The following is a 24,434-nucleotide window of genomic DNA, read 5'->3' as shown; positions in this document are numbered from 1 at the left end:
TGTTCCAGTCCACCACTAAAGGTAAAAGTTGAGACATACTCAGGAAAACCTGTAGACATTGAAAGAAATCTGGCCAACCTGATAAGGACGGTGTGTATACTGCCACCAGTCGAAAAGCACATTCATAACTGCTATGGGCATCCAAGACAACCAGCCTACCCTCTGGGTCAGGGAATATTGCCCTTACTTTCAGATTCAGACTCTTTTGAAAAGGCACCATAGTACCACCGCTGCCCATTCTTGGCAGACACAGAGAAAAGTAAATATCAAATTGTCTGGTGAACATGGGGCCGAGGGCCCATGGGTTGTGGAGTCTGGTCTCGCCAATAGCTATGATATCTACATTTTGTGATTTCATCTCATTTAACAGGTAACCTTGTTTCCAAAGGGATACCAAGCTATGCACATTTGCACTACCTATTTTGAACATGACATTAACGAAACTTGTGTTTTACACTCAGGGAAAAAAAGGAAAAGGAGGGAGAGAGAGAGAGAGTCACTTACTGTTTGAAAGTTGGTTGCTTTCCTCCTTAGACGTTTCTGTCAGGAGGTTTTTATATAGTTTTTCCGGGAGATATTTTTGAAATCTCTCTTCTGCATTGGGGTAGAGAGGCGGCATTGACTGCTTAGGTTGGCTAAGTTGGTGGGTTGTTTTGTGGAGTTCTTTCATCTGTTCGTGGAACTGCTTCATTTTTTGTATTGATGGTGGTGTGGGTAACAGTGCTGGTTTGCTCTTGGGACTCTGGTCTTGTTGTTGTTGTTGTTTTGCCAATTTGTAGTCAATTTTTAAATGGTGTTTGCTACCACAAAGGTAGCAACGTGGCCTTCTGCCCTCGATGGTGACATTTAGGTTCATGCCATCCAGTAGCTTTATTAAATCTGGGAGAATTTCAATTGTCTCCTGATTTGTTTGGATTACAAGCTCTACCCCTCATCCAACCCAGTTTTGCTGTTCCAGGACAGCAATTTTAAATATGTTTAAATTTTCTTCAAAATCATAACTGACAGCTGACACCAGCCATCTTATTTGTATCTCAGAGGGGACATCTTTGTGTCTCACCTTCATCACCCGACAACCAAGGTAAGTGGGAATCATTATCAAGTCCTCTCATTTGAGGAATTTCCCTGAGAAACCTTTCATGCGCTCCTCCATGTCAAATCCTACCTGGATGGTGGTAAATCTTTTGCCCCTTGTGATATATGTTTCATAAGCCCATACGGGCCGTAGACAGTTCTTTACTGTTTGTTGAGTGGCTTGTTCTAGTTTTTTAATCTTTATGTTTAGGGTTTTATATATTATTGTTTATTTTAGATTTTGTCCTGCAAAATGCTTTCTGGGGTGTTGAGGTTTATACTCCTATTTTCTTTGTTTAATAACTTTTTGCATTGTAGTAGTTCTTCTGTGAGAAGGACATTCACTGTCTTTTTTTGTCTTAAAATAGCTGCAAAGTTATTCGGTCTGTCAACTGTAGTGTTGCTGGTGGTAGTGGTTTTTGTAACAGTGGTAGTAAAAGGAGAGATAATAGAGGTGGTTGCACCGTTCATCTCTTTGCCTTCCCTTCCCATTTGTTTGGAAGGAAAGCTTGTGTCACTATGCGTATTGTTGTTCATATGTGTGTGTGTGTGTGTGTGAGTGCATCAATGTTTTCTTTTTTCTTCAAAGTGGTCGGTATGGTAGAAATTCCACTTCTAACTGGAACACAGGAACGCTGATAGTGTTAGCTGCACTGTCCATGTATGTTTCCCAGACAGATGAAAATGTTTATGAGATAAGATTTTGCAATATGAAAATTCACCCTTAATGGGCTAATTTTCAAGCAAGCTTCACTCATAGCAAGCAGATGTTGTTAGGCACCTTTCTGGCAAAAATATATACATATATGCATAAATACATAAATATATGAACTTATGTGAGACGATGCAAACAATAGCCAATCAGATTGATGGATGGATGGATCGATGGATTGATGGACGGACAGATGGACTGAACCTAAATCAAGGAAATAAAAGTAATAGCAACAGAAGCAGCATTAGTAACAAGAAGCAATCTTTATGTCCAACTAAATGTGGATGTTGTGTTAGAACACCAAATACTGCCTTATTTACCTTGAGAGGCCCTCTCATATGGACACACGGTCCATAAAAGCACTCATATTTATATTGTTGGTAGATGTCAGTCATCTGCTACAGGCACCAAAACTGCCAGATCACGTATTTTCGCTCTGCTCAGGTTCATCAGTGACAGACGCCCTGTAGCAACATAACAGTCAAATCTCTGTGTCAACGATATATAGACACTGATGTCACAAATAGCCTGAAGGCTTATTAAAGATAATTAATAGCAACAGAAGCAGTGTTAATACCAAAAGGCATTCTTTATGTCCATATGCTGTAATAAAGAAATAGGGGAAATTCCTGTCCACTGTAGAACTGTTTGTGAAGTTCATTCTTTTTGAATCTTTTCTCTTTTCCTTTGTCATCTCTCTTATGAATGACCATAAGAGAGATGTTGGACCTCCTCCACCTCCTCCTTCTTGCTTACAATATGAAAATAATAACCTTGTACTCTGCTTTTGTGCCGCAAATATTCTTGGGACACAAGATGCACCAAAGAACCTCAACTTCAACATTCTTGATAGACATTTCAACAGCAAACACAAGACTCAGCAGTTTTAATCAGAATGGTGAGTGGAGAGAAGAAACAATACAACTTCAGCTACATGAATACACCATGGCCACATGTTTAACTTCACTACACCACATCAGTGGCCATGTGAGAGGTCTTTCTGCCACATCCACTATAATACCATGTCTCCCAGTAGACTGGAAGGCCATGGATGGAATATCTTTGATCTGAGTGATAAAAGTAATTTTCCTCATTTACTTATTACTGATTAGAAATAAATCATTAAATATTTTAAATATTTTGTTTGTCTTTTGTTAAATTAAATCTCTTCTCTTTAAAAAAAATCAAAAACTTAAACAAAAATGATAATCATGGTTTTGATTTTTACAGAAATTTGATGAATATCTCCTAAGTAAACAGGAAAGTGAAGAATTTCATTCAAAAGGTAAACAATTTGTTTATTGATATGAATATTATGGTGTCTTCTCTATTAAACATCACTGATTATATTATTGTTATATTTAGGAATGGTCATTTTGCCAGTTTAGCCTATAAAAACACACACACTATATATTTGGTGTTACTTTGCTTCAGTGTTATTTATTTTTTACATTAATCTTAATCTTATTTCGGCCAGAGTTCTTTCGTCACACTCCTGTGACCGCATCAGTGGTCCTTTGCTTTCTTCTTTCTTATTTGTGTCTCTCCTTACTAACCATCAGCCATTTTGTATTTCTATTGTATGTCTTCATTTGCGCATGCTTATATCTCTATGTGCGTTTATGTTTATTTAGTGTGTGGGGGGGGATGCCTGTAATATTTGTATCTTCTGTTTATATACGTTCATGTAATTTGTTTTTTTTTTCATTTTGTTCATGTTTACATCCACTTATTATTATTATCATTATTATTATTATTATTACGTATGCTTGTATGTATGTATGTATAACAACAATACTAGTAATAACAATAATAATAATATTAAAACATTTAAAAAAAATAATAAATTTAAAAAATTTTTTAAATCTTTTAAATTTAAAAAAAACCTATATAGTTATTTATTTCTATTTGTTCATTTATCTGTGTATTTTATTTATTATGTTTTCGGTTTTGTTTATACTGTAACCAGTTTATGGGGATCCTTTTCTGTCATATGTTGTGGTGTGTGCTAGTGTTCCATTCCAGTTTCCTATTCAGGCTAGGTTTATCTTCTGTTATGTGTGTAGCTTCTGTAATTTGTCTGATTGTTGCATCCGTTCTATTTGTGGACAAGATTTTAACCTCTATTGTTGTTGATTGATCCCCTTTTAGTAGAACCCCCTGTACGGATAGATACTGTACTGTGTGTAGATTTAGCCCACAAACAAACTGTAAAGCCAGAAATGTAGTCTATAGTATAAGATGTATAGAGGGACGATGCAGTAACAAGACAACAACATACGTAGGGGAAACAGCACGAAGCATAGGAGAGTGGGTAAATGTACATTTACCAACACACTGAGCAGAAACACAGGAGATCAATCAACAACAATAGAGGTTAAAATCTTGTCCACAATAGAACAGATGCAACAATCAGACAAATTACAGAAGCTACACACATAACAGAAGATAAACCTAGCCTGAATAGGAAACTGGAATGGAACACTAGCACACACCACAACATATGACAGAAAAGGATCCCCATAAACTGGTTACAGTATAAACAAAACCGAAAACATAATAAATAAAATACACAGATAAATGAACAAATAGAAATAAATAGCTATATAGGTTTTTTTTTAATTTAAAAGATTTAAAAAATTTTTTAATTAAAAATTTTTTTTTTAATGTTTTATTATTATTATTATTATTGTTATTACTAGTATTGTTGTTATACATACATACATACAAGCATACGTAATAATAATAATAATAATGATAATAATAATAAGTGGATGTAAACATGAAAAAAATGAAAAAAAAAAAACCAAATTACATGAACGTATATAAACAGAAGATACAAATATTACAGGCATCCCCCCCCACACACACACTAACTAAACATAGACGCCCAGATTGCACATGCAAATTCACAGATAAGATATGTATTTAAAAATTAATAAATAACCCATGCTAGCATGGAAAGCGGACGTTAAATGAATGATGATGAAATAAATTCATGGATGGATGTTATTTTCACAGCAATGATGCTCTTCTCAGTACATGAGCTGTTCCAGTTAATACAATTTTTTGCACTTCCTGTAGGGATGGTAAGCCTGGTATCATTTTCAAATAGGTTTCAGTACCTTTTTTTATCATTCCTAGAGATCCTACAATCACTGGTACTGTAGTCGCCTTGAGATGCCACATTTTTCAATTTCTATTAGCAGGTCTTTATATTTACTAATCTTGTCAAATTCTTTCGCCGCTATATTGTGATCGCAAGGAATACTCATGTCAATTAATAAACACATCTTTTTTGTCTGATCTTTTATAATAATATCCAGTTTATTAGCTTTTATCGTTTTGTCAATCTGTACGGGGAAGTCCCATAGAATCGACATATTTTCTCCCTCAGTCACAGCTTCAGGATGATGTTTATACCATTTGTCAGCGGTTTTGATTTTATAATACCGACATATTGTCCAATGTAAATACTGGCCGACTCTGTAATGTCTTGCTTTATATTCTACAGGTGCCAAGACTCTACACCCTGAGATTAGGTGGTCTATTGTTTCAATCTCATCATTACAGAATCGGCATTTTGGGTCAGCTCCATTTTTTATCACATTGGCTTGATAGTTCCGGGTTAATAAGCTTTGGTCTTGAGCAGCTAATATGAAACCTTCACTCTCTTCTTTTAGCCCTGAATTTCATAGCCATTGTTGCATCTGTTTCTGGTTGACATCAGCTTGTTTGCTATGGGCCACATACTTGCCATGGAGAGGTTTCTGTTCCCACCTGCTAGCTAATTTTTCATGTACTTTTGTCTTTGCAATTAATCTTATTTTCTTTGCAGCAGCAGTTGGCACATTTCCTGCAACTTGGTCAATCTGGTGGGTATCTAAGAGATCAGTGGCAAATTTTTTGTTCTCGTTGAGAATAGAGTGAAGTTTTTTCGGTCTTTCATGTTATTACTATTATTATAATTATAATTATTATTATTATTATTATTATTATTATTATTATTATTATTATTATTCAGTAGTATATTTTTTATATCGTGCTTTCACTTCACTACCGAGCGCAGCTCTGTGTGCCTTGGGTATGTGCTGTGAATTGTTGTGATACTCTGATGGTTATTGTATTGAAAGTGTTTTGCATAGGATGTGTGCAGTGCCTAGTAGTGCAATTTTCTGTATGTTATATGTGTTTGTAAGTCCTAGTGTTTTTGTTATGTATTTGTCTGAATATTTTTTTATCATGCCTAATGCACCTACTATGATAGGAATTGTTTCTGCTTTTAGATTCCACATTCTGGTTACCTCTATTTCCAGATCTTTGTATTTTGAAAGTTTCTCCATTTCTTTTAGAGACACGTTGTCATCTGCTGGTATTGATACATCAATTAGAAAACATTTTTTTTCTTCATGATCTCTGACAACTATATCTGGTCTGTTGGCCTTAATTTCTCTATCTGTGTGTATTGGCAAATCCCAGAGTATGGTTGCTTTCTCGTTTTCTGTGACCTTTTCTGACAGGTGCCTATACCATCTTTTTTCTGTTGTTATTCCATAATGTTGGCATAGCTTCCAGTGTATGTAGGTTCCAACTCTGTCATGTCTGTGAATATATTCCTTCTCAGCCAGGACTGGGCAGCCAGAGATAATATGATTTATTGTTTCTTGTCCGTCTCCACATATTCTGCAGTTACTTGTTATATTTCTTTTCATTACATGTTTTTGGTAATTTCTGGTGGGGAGGCTTTGGTCTTGTGCTGCAATTAAAAATCCCTCTGTCTCTGCTTTGATTCCTGAGCTTCTCAACCATTGTTGGGATTTTTCTTTGTCTATTTCTTTTGCATTTAGTTTAGTCCAGTATTTGCCATGAAGAGGCTTTTCTTGCCATCGTTTTATCATGGTCCGTTGCTGTTCTAGTTTTAGTTTTGATTTCATTTGCTTTATAGCTTTTGTTGTTTCTTCTTCTTCTTCATATTTGTTAGATGGTATGATTTCTTGTTTGTATTTGTCAGCTTCCTTAAATACTGAGAACAGTTTTTTGTTTTGCTCGTGTTTTTTCCGCTATTTGTATCAGTTTTCCTTGCTTCTGAAGTAGGTATTTTTGCAGTCCTATGGTGGCTATTTTATAATAGTTTTCCAGCTGTATAAGCCTCTACCACCTCCTATACATTGTATATATAGCCTTTCTATGTCAGATTTTGGGTGATGCATCCTAGTTCCCGTCATTATTTTTCTTGTTTTCCTATCTATTTTGGTCAGTTCATTTAGTGTCCAGTTAACGATATTGTAGCTGTAACTTATAACTAGGATGGCTAAAGTGTTAATACCTGTTATCTTGTTTTTAGCATTGAGCTCTGTTTTCAGTATTGATCTAACTCGTCTATGATATTCTTTTTTATTTTCTCTTTCATTGTGTATGTTGTATCGTATCTAGCTCATTGATTCCTAAGTATTTGTAAGTTTGGCTTTGGTCTAATTCTTTTATTTCATTTGATTTATCTAGTGTGATGTTGCTACTCTTACCTAGTTTTCCTCTTTTCAGGGTTACTTTGGTGCATTTCTCTAATCAAAATTTCATATCTCTTTCTTTGGTGAATCCATGAACTGTCTTTAGTAGTGTTTCCAGCTGTTTGTCATTTGTAGTGTATAGTTTTAGGTCATCCACATATAAAAGGTGGCTGATTGTTTTGCTGTAACATTTATATCCGCATCCAGTTCTATGTAGCATATCAGATAGAGGTGTCAGTGCCAAGTTGAAAAGGAGTGGAGAGAGAGAGTGTCTCCCTGGAATATACCTCTTCTAATGGGGATGGCTTTGGTTTTCACGAGTCCCTCTTTTGTTTGGAGCTGTAGCACTGTTTGCCATTTATTCACAGTGTGTCCTATGTGTTTTATAATTGTTGGTGCAACTTTGTTAATGGCTAGTGTTTCGAGGATGCATGTGTGGAGAATGCTATCTAACGCCTTTTTGTAGTCGATCCAGGCCATACTGAGGCCTTTCTTCTTTCTGTGTTTGTCTTCAGTTATGGCTTTATTGATCATTAGTTGATCTTTACAGCCATATGAGCCCTTGCGGCATCCTTTCTGCTCTTCTGGGAACAGGTTGTTTTTGTCCAGGTGCTTGTTCAATCTTTGCAATATTACTGCAGTAAATGCTTTGTTATTATTATATTATTATTATTATTATTGTTATTATTATTATTTATTATTATTATTATTATTGTTATGTTATTATTATTATTATTGTTATTATTATTATTATTATTATTATTGTTATTATTATTATTATATTATTATTGTTATTATATTATTATTATTATTATTATTGTTGTTATTGTTATTATTATTATTATTATTATTGTATTGTTATTATTATTATTATTGTTATTATTATTATTATTATTATTATTATTATTGTTATTGTTTTATTATTATTATTGTTATTATTATTATTATTATTATTATTGTTTTATTATTATTATTATTATTATTGTTATTATTATTATTTTATTGTTATTGTTATTGTTATTATTATTATTATTATTATTGTTTTTGTTATTATTATTGTTATTGTTATTATTATTATTATTATTATTGTTATTGTTATTATTATTGTGTGAGAGAGCAGTGCATGCCATCAAAGTGACACTGGGGTAAAATATACGAAGCCCAATATACCCAACATGACTATCCGTCTGATAAGGGTACACCAGGCACATGCATCACAACCATATGTGCGCAACATGGTGATCTCATATCAAGATAAACATCACATGACCTTGTAGGTGGGGCCCAGTTAGAATTTCCTTCAAGTTGAGCAGCCCATCCCGCTCAAAAGGTCCCTGAATAAGGGTTGTTTAAGGATGTTGAAAGAACCACCCATGTTTCCAGAGGTGAATTATTCAAACCCCAAAGAATCCCTCTGAACACATGTCCATGATGCTCCCCCACTACTTCTGCTCGTGATCAGAGATGCACATATCGTCAGCCACTAAGGGACATGCTCAACTGGTTATGGTCAAACAACTGACAAGCAAATCTGCAGTATTGAGCAGAATATTTGCTGTAGCCCATCTTTTATACCAAGACTAAACAATGTACATGATAACACTTCCAATCAGTTAAGATCAGAAGCTATGAGAGCAGCTGCCTGGTACTGCATCAGGGCATTTAGCAAATCTGTGGTATTGAGCAGAATATTTGCTGTAGCCCATCTTTTATACCAAGACAAAACAATGTACATGATAACACTTCCAATCAGTTAAGATCAGAAGCTATGAGAGCAGCTGCCTGGTACTGCATCAGGGCATTTAGCAAATCTGTGGTATTGAGCAGAATATTTGCTGTAGCCATCTTTTATACCAAGACAAAACAAAGCAAATCTGTGGTATTGAGCAGAATAGCAAATCTGTGGTATTGAGTATTATTATTATTATTATTGTTGTTATTGTTATTATTATTATTATTATTATTGTTATTATTATTATTATTGTTATTGTTATTATTATTATTATTGTTATTGTTATTATTATTATTATTATCATTATTATTATATGAAAACCCAGTTTATTTTGCTGGGTATGATGGAAAATGTCAGCTGTCCACAGCCAGCAGACTAAGGTGACACTTGTTTACTGGTCATGCTTCAAGAACCCTACAAAGAATTCTTGCACATCCAAGCAATGTTGATTTTTGTAGGTGTTCTTCCTTCACACTTGTACCGATCTTTTTCAGCCATGTTAGTAGATGAGTGCTGATAATTCCAAGTGCACCAATTACTATTGGTCTTACATCTACTCTCCTCACTAAGCACAGCCTTTATATTCCTTTAAATCATCATAGTTGCCTATTTTCTCTTCTTTCCCATTGATCCGCTTGTCACCGGGGCATGCTATGTTGATACTCACACATGTTCTTTCTTTTTTATTCACCACAACAATGTCTGGTTTCCTATGTCTGGTTAGGTGATTGCACTGGATCATTACATACAGTTTTCATTTTTGGTGACTTCTTCTGGGGTTTGCTCATATCATGTCTCTGCTCTTTGTCGGCCATGATTTCCACAGAGCTTCCAATGGATCATTCATTCTACATTATCATGATGGCATTTGTATTCATGTTGTGCCAATTTCGGGCATTCACTAATGATGTGCCATACTGTTTCACCCCCCTCTCACCACACATTCTGCATTTGTCGCTATAGGTAGTGTTGTCAATTCTGCATTTCATATAATTGGTCCTTAATGCTTGTTCCTGAGCTGCACATATGAGTGCTTTTATCTCTATCTTCAGGTCATTCCACCTCATCCACAGATACTGGTCTTTTGCATTTGTCTTGGCATTCACATCTCTTGCAAACTCACCACACATTTTTTTCCTTCCATGTTTTTTTGCCTTTTTATTTGTTCATTTCTTGTTTAAATTTTTCTTTAGTTACTCAATTCTCAGTTTTGATGATGCCAGCCTTCAACACTGGCTCCACAGAATTTTTTATATATCACCCTAAGCTGTTTCTCTCTCCTTTGATATCATCCAGGCAACTGATCAAACCTCCCCAACTCTTTCTTCTGGACAAGTACAACCTATTGGCGTCACTCTTAGGGTGGAAGGTTCTGTGTACTGTCAACATTTTTCTGGTCTTGGTATCTTTTTCTTCACTTCTCTCTCTTTTTTTTTCCATTTTATAATTCCCACTCCATACCGAAGTAATGCTATCACCAACGTATTAACTGCCAGGACTTTATTCCATCCAGTCATTTTGAGTGCAGCACCAACCTCAGTCTTCAGAAATACTCCATCCTCAGTTGCTCTTTCATTTCCTTTTCCATTATCTCATTGAACTCTAGTACACAAAGATATTTGTGTTCTTCCATTTCAATTTGCTCAAACGAGTCTATATTCAGTAATTCTGTTTCTGTCAGGGAGTGTGCCTTGCATCTTTTTAGGTAGATTACATCATACTCTTGAATCCAAATTCCATTCTAAATTTTTATTATTATTATTATCATTATTATTATTATTGTAAGGTACGATCATCAGCAAATTGGGTGAAATGTTTAGCTGCATTTCATCAGTCTGAGTTGCATCGTTTCAGGGTCTATAAAATGAGAACCAGTTGAAAACTGGAGTCAAAAAAATCAACTTTTGGTGCCTCTTGAAATTGATGGCCCTGTGCCAAAATTTCCAACCGATATGGAATAAAGTAGTTCTTTAAATACAGAGAAGAATGTTTGATTAAAAATTAGAAACAAAACAAAGCAAATAAAGAATTTTGTTTATTTCCAGACACTGCATCGTCAAATGCATCCCTTCCTGGCTCACAACAGGAACCATCCTCTATGACACCCAGAACTAATGAGACATCCAAAGAATATGATGGCATTGAAATAAACCTAATGATTGATTCAATTTCTAATGTATCTGTGAGTAAATAGATTCATGTAACTTATTTATATTTAATTGTTATTTCATTTCCAAATGAGGAATCATTAAAGTTAATTAAAACATTTTCTCAAACTCAAACATTCTATTTCCTTCACATCTGATATCTTGAGTATATCTTTTGCTAACTTTAACAACCTCAAACTTACTACAGCCATTCTGTAGAGCCTTTCTTAACAACAATATCAACTGCAACAATGTATCTCTCTTCTCTCCATGGAATGTTCCTTAGTTGTTTACCATTAATTACTTTTTCAGCTTGATGTCATCGTTAACAGCACCAATAAAAACCTTGAGCTTAACAATGGTTCTATCTCCAAATTTATTCTCCTTGCTGCTGGTCCTGAGATACAAAACGAATGTAACCAGAGATATCCTCAAGGTATTTCTACATCTAAAATAGCCGTCACTAAAGGATATAACCTCAACTGTAAGAATGTATTTCATCTGGTATTACCTCCCTGGGATGAAAATTCCCCTGATTCAGTAAGTATCAATAATATGATATTGATTTATTGAAACAGTTAATGTTTGAAGAGAACCTTATGCATGTTGTGTGAGAATCATAAAGCAAATGTCAGCATCCTGTTTAATATTTGTTCTTCCAAGTTATCATTGGAAGGAAGCAGAAGATATCGATGAACAGGACACTTTTATATATAAATAGAAGGGAAAAAGCCTCATGGCCTAACAGCAGTTATGTGACTGATAAATAAGACTATATTAAAACATATTTCTCTGTTTTACTGTCTGTATTGGTGAGTTTTTCTCTGTCATGGCACGAGCACTAGAGAGGTTGTCATGTCCTCAACAACACTAAAGACTCCTCTTGAGTCTGCATTGTCTCTCTTCATTCACCAATCATTTTATACGGTGGATTGGGTCTGTTTTATTGTAGCAGCAACATGAGTGAGGTTGCCTTGTCCCTTGCAGGACTAAAGAGTGATAGGAATGACAGTTGTGTTTAGAAGTGGTAGGAGTGAGAGGAATTGTGAGAGGAGAATATATTTATTACAACTAAATGGTTTCTTCTGTTATAAGAAAATATTTAATAAAATGTTCATTATCAATTGCTAAACACTTATTTTTATAGATTCTGGCAAACTTGACTCAAATAATAACCACTTGTCTGGAAAAGGCTGAGGGATTGGGAGCAAAAAGCCTTGCATTTCCTATATTAGGGGCTGGAACATTGAAGTACCCCATTGAAAACCTACCCAGAACAATGTATGAAGCAGTGAAAAACTACTCAGATCTAAATTCAAGCCAGATCAAAGTTGTAAACTTTGTGGTTTATCCTCAAGACACAGAAATAGCAAAGGTTGGTTGATGTATTTGTTGTTTGTTGTTTTATGTTCAACATCATCATCATTTAACATCCGCTTTCCAAACTGGCATGGGTTGGACGGTTTGATTGAGGGCTGGCAAGCCAGAAGGCTGCACCAGGCTTCATTCCAATCTGGCAAACTTACTAGAGCTGGATGCCCTTCCTAACGCCAAACACTCTGAGAGTGTAGTGGGTGCTTTTCAAATGCCACCAGCACAAGGGCCAGTCAGGTGGTACTGGCAATGATCACACTCGACTGGTTTTTTTTACATGCCATCAGGACAGGACCAGTCAGCTGGCACTGGCATCGACCATGCTCAAATGATGCTTTTTACATGCCACTGGCAGAGGAACCAGTCAGGTGGCACTGGCAAAGATCACGCTTGAACGGTGCTTTTAATGTACCACTGGCAGAGGAGCCAATCAGGAAGTACTGTTATTGGCCGTGACAATGACTTCACTTGTCTCAACAGGTCTTTGCAAGTGCAGTTTATTGGCCAATGATTGAAGGGTACTCTTAAACGGGCTGGTTAAGCTACACTGGCATATGTCATGGTTACAGTCTCACTTGGCTTGCTGAGTCTTCTCAAGCACAGCATATCGCCAAAGGTCTCGGTCACTTATCATTGCCTCGGTATAACCCAATGTTCGAAGGTCGTGCTTCATCACCTCATCCCAGGTCTTCCCTCTACTGCTAGGTTCTCTCTGCTGCTAGGGTGTGACACTTTTTCACACAGCTGTACAGCTGTCCTCATCCATACACAACACATGGCCATACAAGTGCTGTCATCTCTCTTGCACATCACATCTGATGCTTCTTAAGTCCAACTTTTCTCTCGGGGTGCTTACACTCTGTTGTGCATGCACACTGACATTGCACATCCAGCGGAGCATACTGGTTTCATTCCTTGCAAGATTACGCATGTCCTCAGCAGTCATGGCCCATGTTTCACTGCCATGTAGCATTGCTTATTGCACACATATGTCATACAGTCTACTTTTTACTCTGAACGAGAGGCCTTTGGTCACCAGCAGAGGTAAGAGCTCTCTGAACTTTGCCCAGGCTATTCTTATTCTAGCAGCTACACTCTTAGAATATCAACCCCTGCTACTGACTTGGTCACCTAGGTAAGAGAAGCTATCAACTACTTCTAGTTTTTCTCCCTAGGAATGTGACAGAAGCTGTTCTCTGCACATTTTCTGTGTTTATTGCTCCTGAGCATCTGCCACATACAAAAACTATCTTTCCAGTTAGCCTTCCTTTGATATTGCTGCACCTCTTATGCATCCATAGCTTACACTGGGTACATCTTACGGAGTTTCTACCTACACCTTTTCTACAGATCGAGTAGGGCTATCTACCTGAAGGAATTTGCGATTTGTCTGACTTCCTACTTACTAGGACTTTGGTTTTAACTAGGTTGACTCTAAGGCCCTTCGATTCTAATCTTTGCTTCCACACCCGAAATTTCTCCTCTAGTTCTGATAGTGACTCAGCAATTAGAGCAAGGTCATCAGCATAGAGGAGCTCCCCTGGGATATCCTCTCCTGAATTCCTCTGTTATTGCCTGGGGACTGTGGTGAATAGGAGGGGGCTGAGCACTGATCCTTGGTGGATCCCTACCCCTATCCAGAATTCATCACTGTACTCATTGTCAACCCTCACCTTACTGACAGCATCCTTTTACATGGCTTGCACAGCTTTCACTAACCATTCATCTATCCCTAGTTTCCACAGTGTGTGAGAGAAAACTGTGATGCTATAGGAGAGAAATGTGTTTGCATGGAAGATGGTGCCCTTGTGTTTATGATTCTGCAAAGAAAGAGGCTTGGAGATGGCATTATGAAAGACTGCTGAATGTGGAGAATGAATTGGGAGGAGGAGAATCTTCCAAAGATTGACCCAATTGAGGGACCCTGTAGATAAAGCAATTAAGGATATGAAGACACTGCAGGGATGCTTAAAATATCGGGTGGTGTGGATTAGGGTCTTGTCACCCACCATCATGTAGTTCATGAAGGAGTCATACCCAATGACTGGTGTTGCAGCACCATATTCAAACTGTCACAAGGGCGAAAGGTGATGCTTTAGATAGAAATAACTACAGAGGTATCAAATTATTGGATCAGGTGATGACAGTTACAGAGAGGGTCATAGTCCAACTAATTAGGGAGAGAGTTAGCCTAGATAAGATGCAGTTTGGTTTTGTGCCAGGCAGAAGCACCACTGATGCTATATTTCTGGTAAGACAGCTGCAGGAGAAATATCTAGCCAAAGATAAACTTCTATACTTGGCTTTCATTGACATGAAAAAAGCCTTTGACAGGTCCCCTGATCCCTTCTCTGGTGGTCAACGTGGAGACTGGGGATTCGTAAGAGTGGTTGTTAAGAGCTGTACAAACCCTGCACAGGGATGCTGTTAGTAAGGTGGGGGTTGGCCACGAGTATAGTGAAGAATTCTGGTTAGAAGTGGTTCACCAGGGATCAGTCATCAGCCGGTCTTGTTCATTATAGTCCTCCAGGCAATAACAGAGAGATTCAAGACAGGCTGCCCTTGGGAGCTCCTCTATGCTGATGACCTTGCTCTAATAGCTGAGTCACTGTCAGAACAGGAGACGAATTTAAGGTGTGAAAGCAAGGTCTAGAATCAAAGGGGATTAGGGTTAACCTAGCAAAAACGAAAGTCTTAGTAAATAGGAAAGTTGACAAATCACAAACCCCTTCAGGTAGATGATCCTGCTTGATCTGTAGTTAGTTAGTTAGTTGGTTAGTTTTTTGGCTCAAAAAGCAAAAAGCAAGGCCATGTAGGGGGACATGAAGTTATGTACAGGGTGGTGTTCATGTAAAGAGTTTGTAAAGGCCATTTGTGAACCGAGCAGTAGAAAAGGCATGGGTAGAAGCTCCTTACAATGCACCCAGTGTAAGCTATGGACACATAAAAGGTTTAGCAAAATCAAAGGAAGGTTAACCAGGAAAATAGTTTTTGTGTGTGGCCAATGCACAGGGGCAATAAGCACTGAAGATATACAGAAAACATATTCTATCACATGACAAGGGAAAAAACTAGAAGTAGTTGTTAGCTTCTGCTACCTAGGTGGGCAAGGTAGTAGTTGGGGTGGATGCTCAGAGAGTGTTACCACTAGAAAAAGAATAGCCTGGGCAAAGTTCAGGGAGATCCTACCCCTCCTGGCAACTAAAGGCCTCTCGCTCAGGATGAAAGGTAGACTGTATGATGCAAACTGCCATGTTACACGGCAGTAAAACATGGGCCATGACTGCTGAGGATATGCGTAGGCTTGAAAGAAATGAAGCTAGTATGCTCCACTGGATGTGTAATGTCAGTGTGCATACACAACAGAGTGTAAGCACCCTGAGAGAAAAGTTGTGCAGAAGAAGCATCAAATGTGGTGAGCAAGAGAGATGACTGCGCTGGTATGGTCATGGGTTAAGTATGGATGAGGACAGCTGTGTGAGGAAGTGCCACTCCCTACTTGTAGACGGAAGCTATGGAAGAGGTAGACCCAGGAAGACATGAGATGAGGTGGTGAAGCATGAACTTTGAACATTGGGCCTCACTGAGGCAATGGCAAGTGACCTTTGGAGATATGTTGTGCAACTGAGAAGACCTGGCAACTAAAGTGAAATCGTATCCATGGCCGATGCCAGTGTTGCATGTCTGACCCTGTTGAGAGTACACCTGATGCGTCACGCAATATGATGTCCTAGAGAAGGCCTGTTGAGTCAGGTAAAACCAAAAATCACAGCTGTGGCCAGTGCCCCATGACTGGTTTCCATTCCAGTGGCACATAAAATGCATCACCCCAATGTGACTGATACCAGTACCTTCTGACTGGCTCCTGTGCCAGTAGCACATAAAAAGCACTATCTGAACGTGATGGATGCCAGGACCGCTTGACCAGCTTCTGTGCCTGTGGCACGTAAAATGCATCCACATATCACTCTCGGAGTGGTTGGCGTTAGGAAGCGCATCCAGCTGTAGAAACATTGCCAGGTCAGATTGGAGCCTGGTGCAGCCTTCTGGCTCTCCAGCCCTCAGTCAAACCATGCCAGCAGGGAAAGTGGACGTTTAAACATGATGATCATCATGATCATGATAATCATCATCATACATATACACAAGTGTGTATGTGTGTCTTTGTGGCTGTGTCAGTCCCAGAATACACCACTCAAGAACCCATGTTGGTTTGTTTAAGTCCCCATAACTTAGATGTCTGGCAAATGACATGTTAAAACAAGCATCTGTCTTAAAAGATCAATTAGTTCATGTAAAAATTCTTCAAGGTATTGCTCCAGCAAGGCTGTAGTCTAATGACTGAAACAAGTAACAATGACTGAAACATTCTCCCACCTTTTTTTGAAAGTTTCACGAGACAAAACCCGCCTTTCCATTCTCACCTTCCTTTTCAAGTGGCACTTGTAAAAGTGATGAGCGATTGGCCAGAGAGGTAAGTGTTGTCTCTAATCCTTTTGCTTGAGTCCACCACACACATTCTTTCACCATGGCCACCAGTACGATGAAGATTGCCTTGCCTCCCCAGTTGAGGGAAGGTGGAAGAGCAATTGTCACGATAGACTTAGCTGACAGGTGAACTCGTCCCACATGTGACAGCAGCCGTTCAGTATAAGCCCACAGGTCCAAAACGGTTGGACACTGCACTAGTGTGTGCAGAATGCTTTCATTGCTCTGACCGCATCTGGGCAAGTTGGCCTGGTGTATCTCGAACCGTGCCTGTAGAGCTTATCCCGAACAGGTTATGCTTCTCAATAGCACTGCCAGGTCAGCAATCTTTGGTGATTGTCCATAGGTCCCAGCCTGAAAGTTGTCCTGAATAGGTGGGTCAGATGTTCCTTGTCGATGCCCAGATTCTGCCTAAAAACGTTGTCGCACCTCTCCTTCACTAATCCTCTATAGAACACCTTTTTTGTAATGAAGTCGCACAGCAGAGTTGCTTTAGAGCAAAGCGACACTTGTGGTGCCATTCGTCTAGCCTCGGTCTCTGTTTGATCCACGACTGTAGTTCGGCCAAGGAGATGAGCTGTGGAAAAGTGTGCCGCACAAACGGCGACCACACCTGTTCACGGTCATCTATGAAGTGCCAGAGATGTCACAGTCTCAGTGCATGTCTACAAATCATCAACCACAGCATGCTTTGCCCTTTATTTAGCAGGTGTTGACAGCAAATGGATCGCCTAACCATTAGAACGCTTCCCTTTCACAGGAAGTGGAAGAATATGCATTCCAGTTTGGTGATGGTAGGGTCGAGACAAGGTACAATGGTCAGACGGTACTCGATGATGGATGTGATGTATGCATTCGCCACCTCCACCTGATCTTTTAGGGATAGCTTCCTCTCAGCCCATTGCTGGGTGAGAGTGGTCACCCTAGTCATTCTTTCACCCCAGTTCTTCTCCATTTGGAGGTCCGGACTGAACCAGACAATGAGCAATTTAATCGGTCCAGTGTCCCATGATGGAGACGCTGTTGGACGGCATGGGCTTGCTTCTCCAGGTGCCAAGCTGCAAACCCACTGACTTTTCCCAGTAAATTTTTGCTCCCGTTACCACTTTGTATTGTTTTAGTGTCTTGCCGACCAGATCGATGTGCTTGTGGCTCGACACTATGATGGTGATGTTGTCCGCATATGCAGACACACTTCTCCTGCATCCCAGCTCTCATGGGATGCCCCTCAGCATCACCAGCTTCCGCAGTAGTGACTCAAGAGCTACGAGAGGGGGCATCCTTGATGAACCAAATGCATGATGTTAAATGGTTTGGATAGATGACCATTTACGCGAACTACCAGGCTGATGCCGCTGTATAAGGCAGTGATCCAATTACAGAAGGTGGGACCAAAACCAGCTGCTTTAAGGACAGCCTCCAAGTAGTGATGATCTACCCTATCGAAGGGTTTTGATTGATCCAAATTGATCAGCGCCCCACCCATGCCAGGATCCTTAACTACCCTGTCTATGATGTAGCGCATCAGATGGAGGTTGTCATGGATACTCCGACCTGGCATGGTGCATATTGCATCTTGTCGACTATTTTCAAATCTGCGTTGAGCAGAGTGATGGGCCTGAAGTAATCTATGTCGTCTCCCTTGTTTGAATCTTTCTTTAGCAGTTTCACTGCTCCTCACTTTACAAAGATGGGGATACTTCCGTTTTGCTGCCAGTTGCAGTAGACTGCTGCCAAGATGCCTTTAAACAAGTCTGGCATATGACAATAAAGTTCGTAGGGCAGACCATCCACGCCTGGTGACTTGTCTCTCGTGCAGCCTGCCATCGCATCCCATATGTCCACGGCTGTGATGGGTCTTTCACAACACTCTGCCTCTCTTGCTGAGACTCGTGGCAGGGCAAGCAGGTAGGCACTAAAGTCCACTCTGCATTCTGACCCACCAGTTGTCCCAAACAGTCAGGCAAAGTGTTGTTGAAAGGCTTCACACATTCATTCAGGCTCGAGTAATTCGCACTCCTGTTCATTTGTAAGTGACCTAATGGTGGCTCTGTTGCCTCGTTGCGCCTCTGCCACTTAGGCCTTTCGGGTGGCTCCAACTCCTTCCTCAGAGCATGCATCCTAGCTCTGGTCAATGTGTTCTTTGTGTTTGGCATTTAGGTGTTGGTCGAGGGCCAACCTCGCTCCCAGTACATTGGACACAATGCCAGTTCTAAGTGCCTCTTCTAAATTCTTAACTAGGTCTCCCTCTATTCTATTTTGGTCTAATGCTAGGGCCTTACTGTACCTAACCGATTCAGCTTTTTAATTGCTTTCTTTAGAGCATACTACCATCTGTTGTTGATAATGGCACCCATCGATGCCCTCTTAACTAATGTGCTAATCTAGTCCCTGTAAGCCTGGCGTGCTGTGAATGACGCAGTCAGCTTCCACTAACCGAGACCTGGCCTATTTGTCTTACCTGAGTCAAGTGTACAAGTTACAAATTTGTAGTCTGTGCAGCTGACTATATGGAAATGTGGACAACCTACACAATTCTTATCTACTGCTTTCTTTATGTCCATACGCTGTAATGAAGAAATAGGGGAAATTCCTGTCCACTGTAGAACTGTTTGTGAAGTTCTTTCTTTTTGAATCTTTTCTCTTTTCCTTTGTCATCTCTCTTATGAATGACCATGACCCTAATTGTTGGACCTCCTCCACCTCCTCCTTCTTGCTTACAATATGAAAATAATAACCTTGTACTCTGCTTTTGTGCTGCAAATATTCTTGGGGACACAAGATGCACCAAAGAACCTCAACTTCAACATTCTTGATAGACATTTCAACAGCAAACACAAGACTCAGCAGTTTTAATCAGAATGGTGAGTGGAGAGAAGAAACAATACAACTTCAGCTACATGAAGACACCATGGCCACATGTTTAACTTCACTAACACCACATCAGTGGCCATGTGAGAGGTCTCTCTGCCACATCCACTATAATACCATGTCTCCCAGTAGACTGGAAGGCCATGGATGGAATATCTTTGATCTGAGTGATAAAAGTAATTTTCCTCATTTACTTATTACTGATTAGAAATAAATCATTAAATATTTTAAATATTTTGTTTGTCTTTTGTTAAATTAAATCTTTTCTGTTTAAAAAATTATTATCATCATCGTTTAACGTCCACTTTACATGCTGTCATGGGTTGGACGATTTGACTGAGGTCTGGCGAACCAGATGGCTGCACCAGGCTCCAATCTGATCTGGTAATGTTTATACAGCCGGATGCTCTTGCTAATGCCAACCACTCTGAGAGTGTTGTGGGTGCTTTTTATGTGCCACCTGCACGAGGGCAAGTCGAGCGATACTGGCATCAGCCACGCTTGAATGGTGCTTTTTACATGCCACCAGCATGGGACAAGTCAGGCGGCACAAGTAATGATTCTACTCGAATGTTTTCTTTTTATGTATCACCGGCACGGGATCAGTTAGACAGTACTGACACTGACCAAGCTTGAATGGAGTTTTTTACAATCCACCAGCACGGGTGCCAATCAGGTGGTACTATCATTGGCCATGACAACGACTTCACTTGTCTCAGCAGGTCTCCTCAAGTGCAGTTTATTGGCTAATGATTGAAGGGTACTCTTAAATGGGCTGGTTATTCTACACTGGCACAGGCCATGGTTATGGTCTCACTTGGCTTACTGAGTTTTCTCAAGCACAGCATATCTCCAAAGGTCTCCGTTGCTCATCATTGCCTCTGTGGGGCCCATTGTTCAAAGGTTATGCTTCACCACCTCATCTCAGGTCTTCCTGGGTCTACATCTTCAACAGGTTCCTTCAACTGCTAGGGTGTGACACTTCTTCACACAGCTCTCCTCAACAATTCGCAACACATGGCCATACCAGTGCTGTCGTCTCTTGCACATCACATCTTATGCTTCTTAAATCCAACTTTTCTCTCAGGGCGCTTACACTCTGTTGTGTATGCACACTGACATTACACATCCATCGGAGCATACTGGCTTCATTTCTTGCAAGCTTATGCATGTCCTCAGCAGTCATGGCTCATGTTTCACTGCCATGTAGCATGGCTGTTCACCCACATGTATCATACAATCTACCTTTCACTCTGAGTGAGAGGCCCTTTGTTACCAGTAGAGATAAGAACTTGCCCAGGTTATTCCTATTCTAGCAGCTATGCCCTCAGAGCATCCACCACTGCTACTAACTTGGTCACCTAGTTAACGAAATGTGACAGAAGCTGTTTTCTGTACATTTTTCAGTGTTTAATGCCCCTGAGCATTTGCCACACACAAAAACTATCTTCCCCATTAACCTTCCTTTGATTTTGCTTTTTCTCTTTTCTTCTCTTTATAAAATGACAAAAAAATTAAACATAAAAATGATTGATTGTTATTTTTTTTTTCACAGCTATTTACTGAATATCTAAATAGAGAGAAAAATGAAGGATTTCATTCAAAAGGTAAACAATTTGTTCATTAATATGAATATCATTGTGCTTTGTCATGTCTGTGTTAAACACCTCTGATTATTATCAATTTTATTGTTGTTGTTGTTATTTCCATCATCATCTTTCAGTTCTGTTTCCATTTCTTGCCGAGTGCCTTCCTGACACCTAGGGCAGAGAAACACACAGTATACATCGGTAGGCAATTAAAATATACACGCTAACTCATTCATTTACAAAGTCATATGACAGAGAAAAAGTAAAAAAATACGAAAAGTAAACAAAGAAAATAAAAGGGAAAAAGGAAAGAAAATTCACAGCAACGATGCTCTTCTCAATACGTGTGACCAGTTACCAGTTAAGACAATCTTTAGCACTTCCTGCCTGGATGGTAATCCAGGGATCATTCATAAATAATTTTCAGTTCCTTTTTTGATCATTCCAAGTGCTCCTACAGTCACTGGTATTGTAACCATCTTGAGATGCCACATCTTTTCGATTTCAATCAGCAGATCTTTATATTTTCTGAGTTTATCAAATTGTTTTGCCGAGACATCATAGACACAAAATACACTCACATCAATCAATAAACAGACTTTATTGTTTTGGTCTTTCACAACAATTACTCTGGTTTATTTGCCTTGATGGTCACATCTGTACATACTGGGAAGTCCCAAAGAATCGTTACATTTTCCCCTCTCTAACAGCCTCAGGGTGGTGCTTGTACCATTTGTCAGCACTTTTCATTTTATAATGCCAACACATTATCTGCAATACCTTGATTTATACTATACAGGTGCTAAAACCTTACATCCAGAGAGTAGGTGGTCCACTATTTCTATATCATTGTTGCAGTATCAGCACTTTGGGTCTGCTCCATTTTTCATCACATTGGCTTGACAGTCCCAGGACAATAAGTTCTGATCTTGGGTAGCCAAGATAAAGCCTTCTCTCTCTCTGCCTTTAAGCTCTGAGCTCCCTAGACACTGATGGCTGTGCTTCTGGTATACATCAGCTTGTTTGCTACGGGCCACATATTTGCCATGCAGAGGATTTTGTTCCCACCCATCATCCAATTGTTCAAGCGCATTTTGCTTTGCTATTCATTTCACCTTCTTTGCAGCTACAGTTGTTGCACTTCCAATTTCAATGAGATTTAGCATCCATTCATTAGATGTTTCAAGATATTTGGCCAGTCCAGTTGTGATGGTTTTGTAGGAGGTTTCAAATCAAACCAAGCCTCGACCTCCTTGAGCTCTGGGTAGGTAAAGACGATCTGCATCTGCCTTTGGTTGGTGCCTCTTTTTGCAACTCAGAAACTCAAGGATTTTCCCGTCAATCTTCCTTATTTCACTCATATTCCAGTTGAATACATTGAAACTGTAAATAACAACCAGAACTGTTAAGGAATTTATTGCTAACACCTTGTTACGTGCATTTAACTCGGATTTTAGGACTGCTTGAACTCACCTTTACCATTCCTTCTCTTTCATTCTTGCATGCTGAATGCCAGAACCCTCATTTATTCCGAGGTATTTGTAAGTTTCTTCTTGCTTGAGTTCTCTATGACTGTGTCAACATCCAACTCCACTGAATGTGAGGTCTTCAGTTTCCTTTCTGGAAAGTGACCCTGGCACATTTATCAACCAAATTCCATCCCAAGGTCATCACTAAATGCTTTCACAGTACGTAGTAGTCCTTCAAGCTCATTATCGTCTTTGCCATAAAGTTTTAAGTCATCCACATAAAACAGATGACTTGTTTTCCTCTTGCCAATTTTATATCCATACCCTGTTCTGTTAAGTTCATTAGGGCTATGAATAAAATTAAGGATGAAAGTGGAAAATGCCACAGTTGATATTAATATTTTTTGTGGTCAGAACTCCATCAGAGTGGTATAATTGGAGATTTGTATTCCACATTGACATGTTGTGCCTCAGGAAATGTGAAATCACAAGAGAAATTTGGAAGATATCCAGCGATTTCAAGATCCATGAATGCAGCATGCTGTCAAAGGCCTTTTTTGATAATCAATCCATGCAGAACTGAGATTTCTGCATTTGCTATGACAGTTCCTCAAGGGCCATGCTATTCATTAAGAGTTGGTCTTTGCATCCATATGAGCCTTGTCGGCACCTTTTTGTTCAGTGGGGAAAATATCATTCTGTTCCATAAATTTGTATGTTTTTCTCCATGAGGATGGATGTTAAAATTTTATACGTGGCAGATAGATATGTCATGGGTGGATAGTCTTGGGGAAAGTTGGTTCCATTATTCTTCAGGTGTAGGTAAGTAATACCTCTTGCTAACCAGTCGGGTGTTTTCGCAGGATCTCTCATTATTTCATTGAATAACTGGACTAACTTTCCATGTGCACACAGGAACAAGGCGAGCCAAAAATTTGGCACCTTTTCATTACCAGGGGATTTCCACTTATGGTCCTTCGTGAGTGTCATCCTTAGGTCTGCTATTGTGATCTTCCCTTGCTTGTTCTGATAAATTTTGCTAGGATCCCTCTGTGTGTCTGATCCAGTCAGCATTTCAATTGTAACTCTTTTCATCATTCCCGATATTTTTCCAGAAGTCTTCAACTTCTCCCATGGCAGTGGAGGTCTTCAATGATTATTCCGTCTTTGCCTATTTCTCTGTAGAATGTTTTCACATTGGATGTGAACAGCTTATTTTCTATGTAAAATCTGTTTTTTTTTCAAATCTTCATTTGCTTGGATTCTTTTGTTGCAGTGTTTCTTTTGCTGAAAGCAGTTCTTCTCTTGGTGAGAATCTGTTTTCTCTTCATTTTTCTTACATCGTTTCCACAAATTAGTTCATTCAATATTGATATTTCATTTCTCTTTATTTCAATCTCTTTTTCAATTTTACCTTTCCAGTTTGGAATTCTTCTCAGGTTTGTATTTCTTGACTTTTCTCAGAGGCATA

General features: G+C 39.0%; 1 protein-coding gene across 1 annotated transcript in view; it reads left to right on the top strand.

The window, feature by feature from the left end:
• The window catches only part of LOC115229862 (protein mono-ADP-ribosyltransferase PARP14-like), an 82,948-nt gene that overhangs the window by 21,228 nt on the left and 37,286 nt on the right, over positions 1-24,434 (top strand). The window contains exons 4-8 of the mRNA XM_036499360.1: positions 3,017-3,071; positions 11,071-11,207; positions 11,485-11,712; positions 12,320-12,547; positions 21,461-21,512. Coding sequence (XP_036355253.1) covers positions 3,017-3,071; positions 11,071-11,207; positions 11,485-11,712; positions 12,320-12,547; positions 21,461-21,512 — 700 coding nt within the window. The remainder of the gene's footprint in view (positions 1-3,016; positions 3,072-11,070; positions 11,208-11,484; positions 11,713-12,319; positions 12,548-21,460; positions 21,513-24,434) is intronic.

Source organism: Octopus sinensis, unplaced genomic scaffold (assembly GCF_006345805.1).
Source record: "Octopus sinensis unplaced genomic scaffold, ASM634580v1 Contig13721, whole genome shotgun sequence".
NCBI lineage: Eukaryota > Metazoa > Mollusca > Cephalopoda > Octopoda > Octopodidae > Octopus > Octopus sinensis.
Note: the sequence above shows the minus strand (reverse complement) of the source record. Positions and strands in the feature narration are given on the sequence as shown.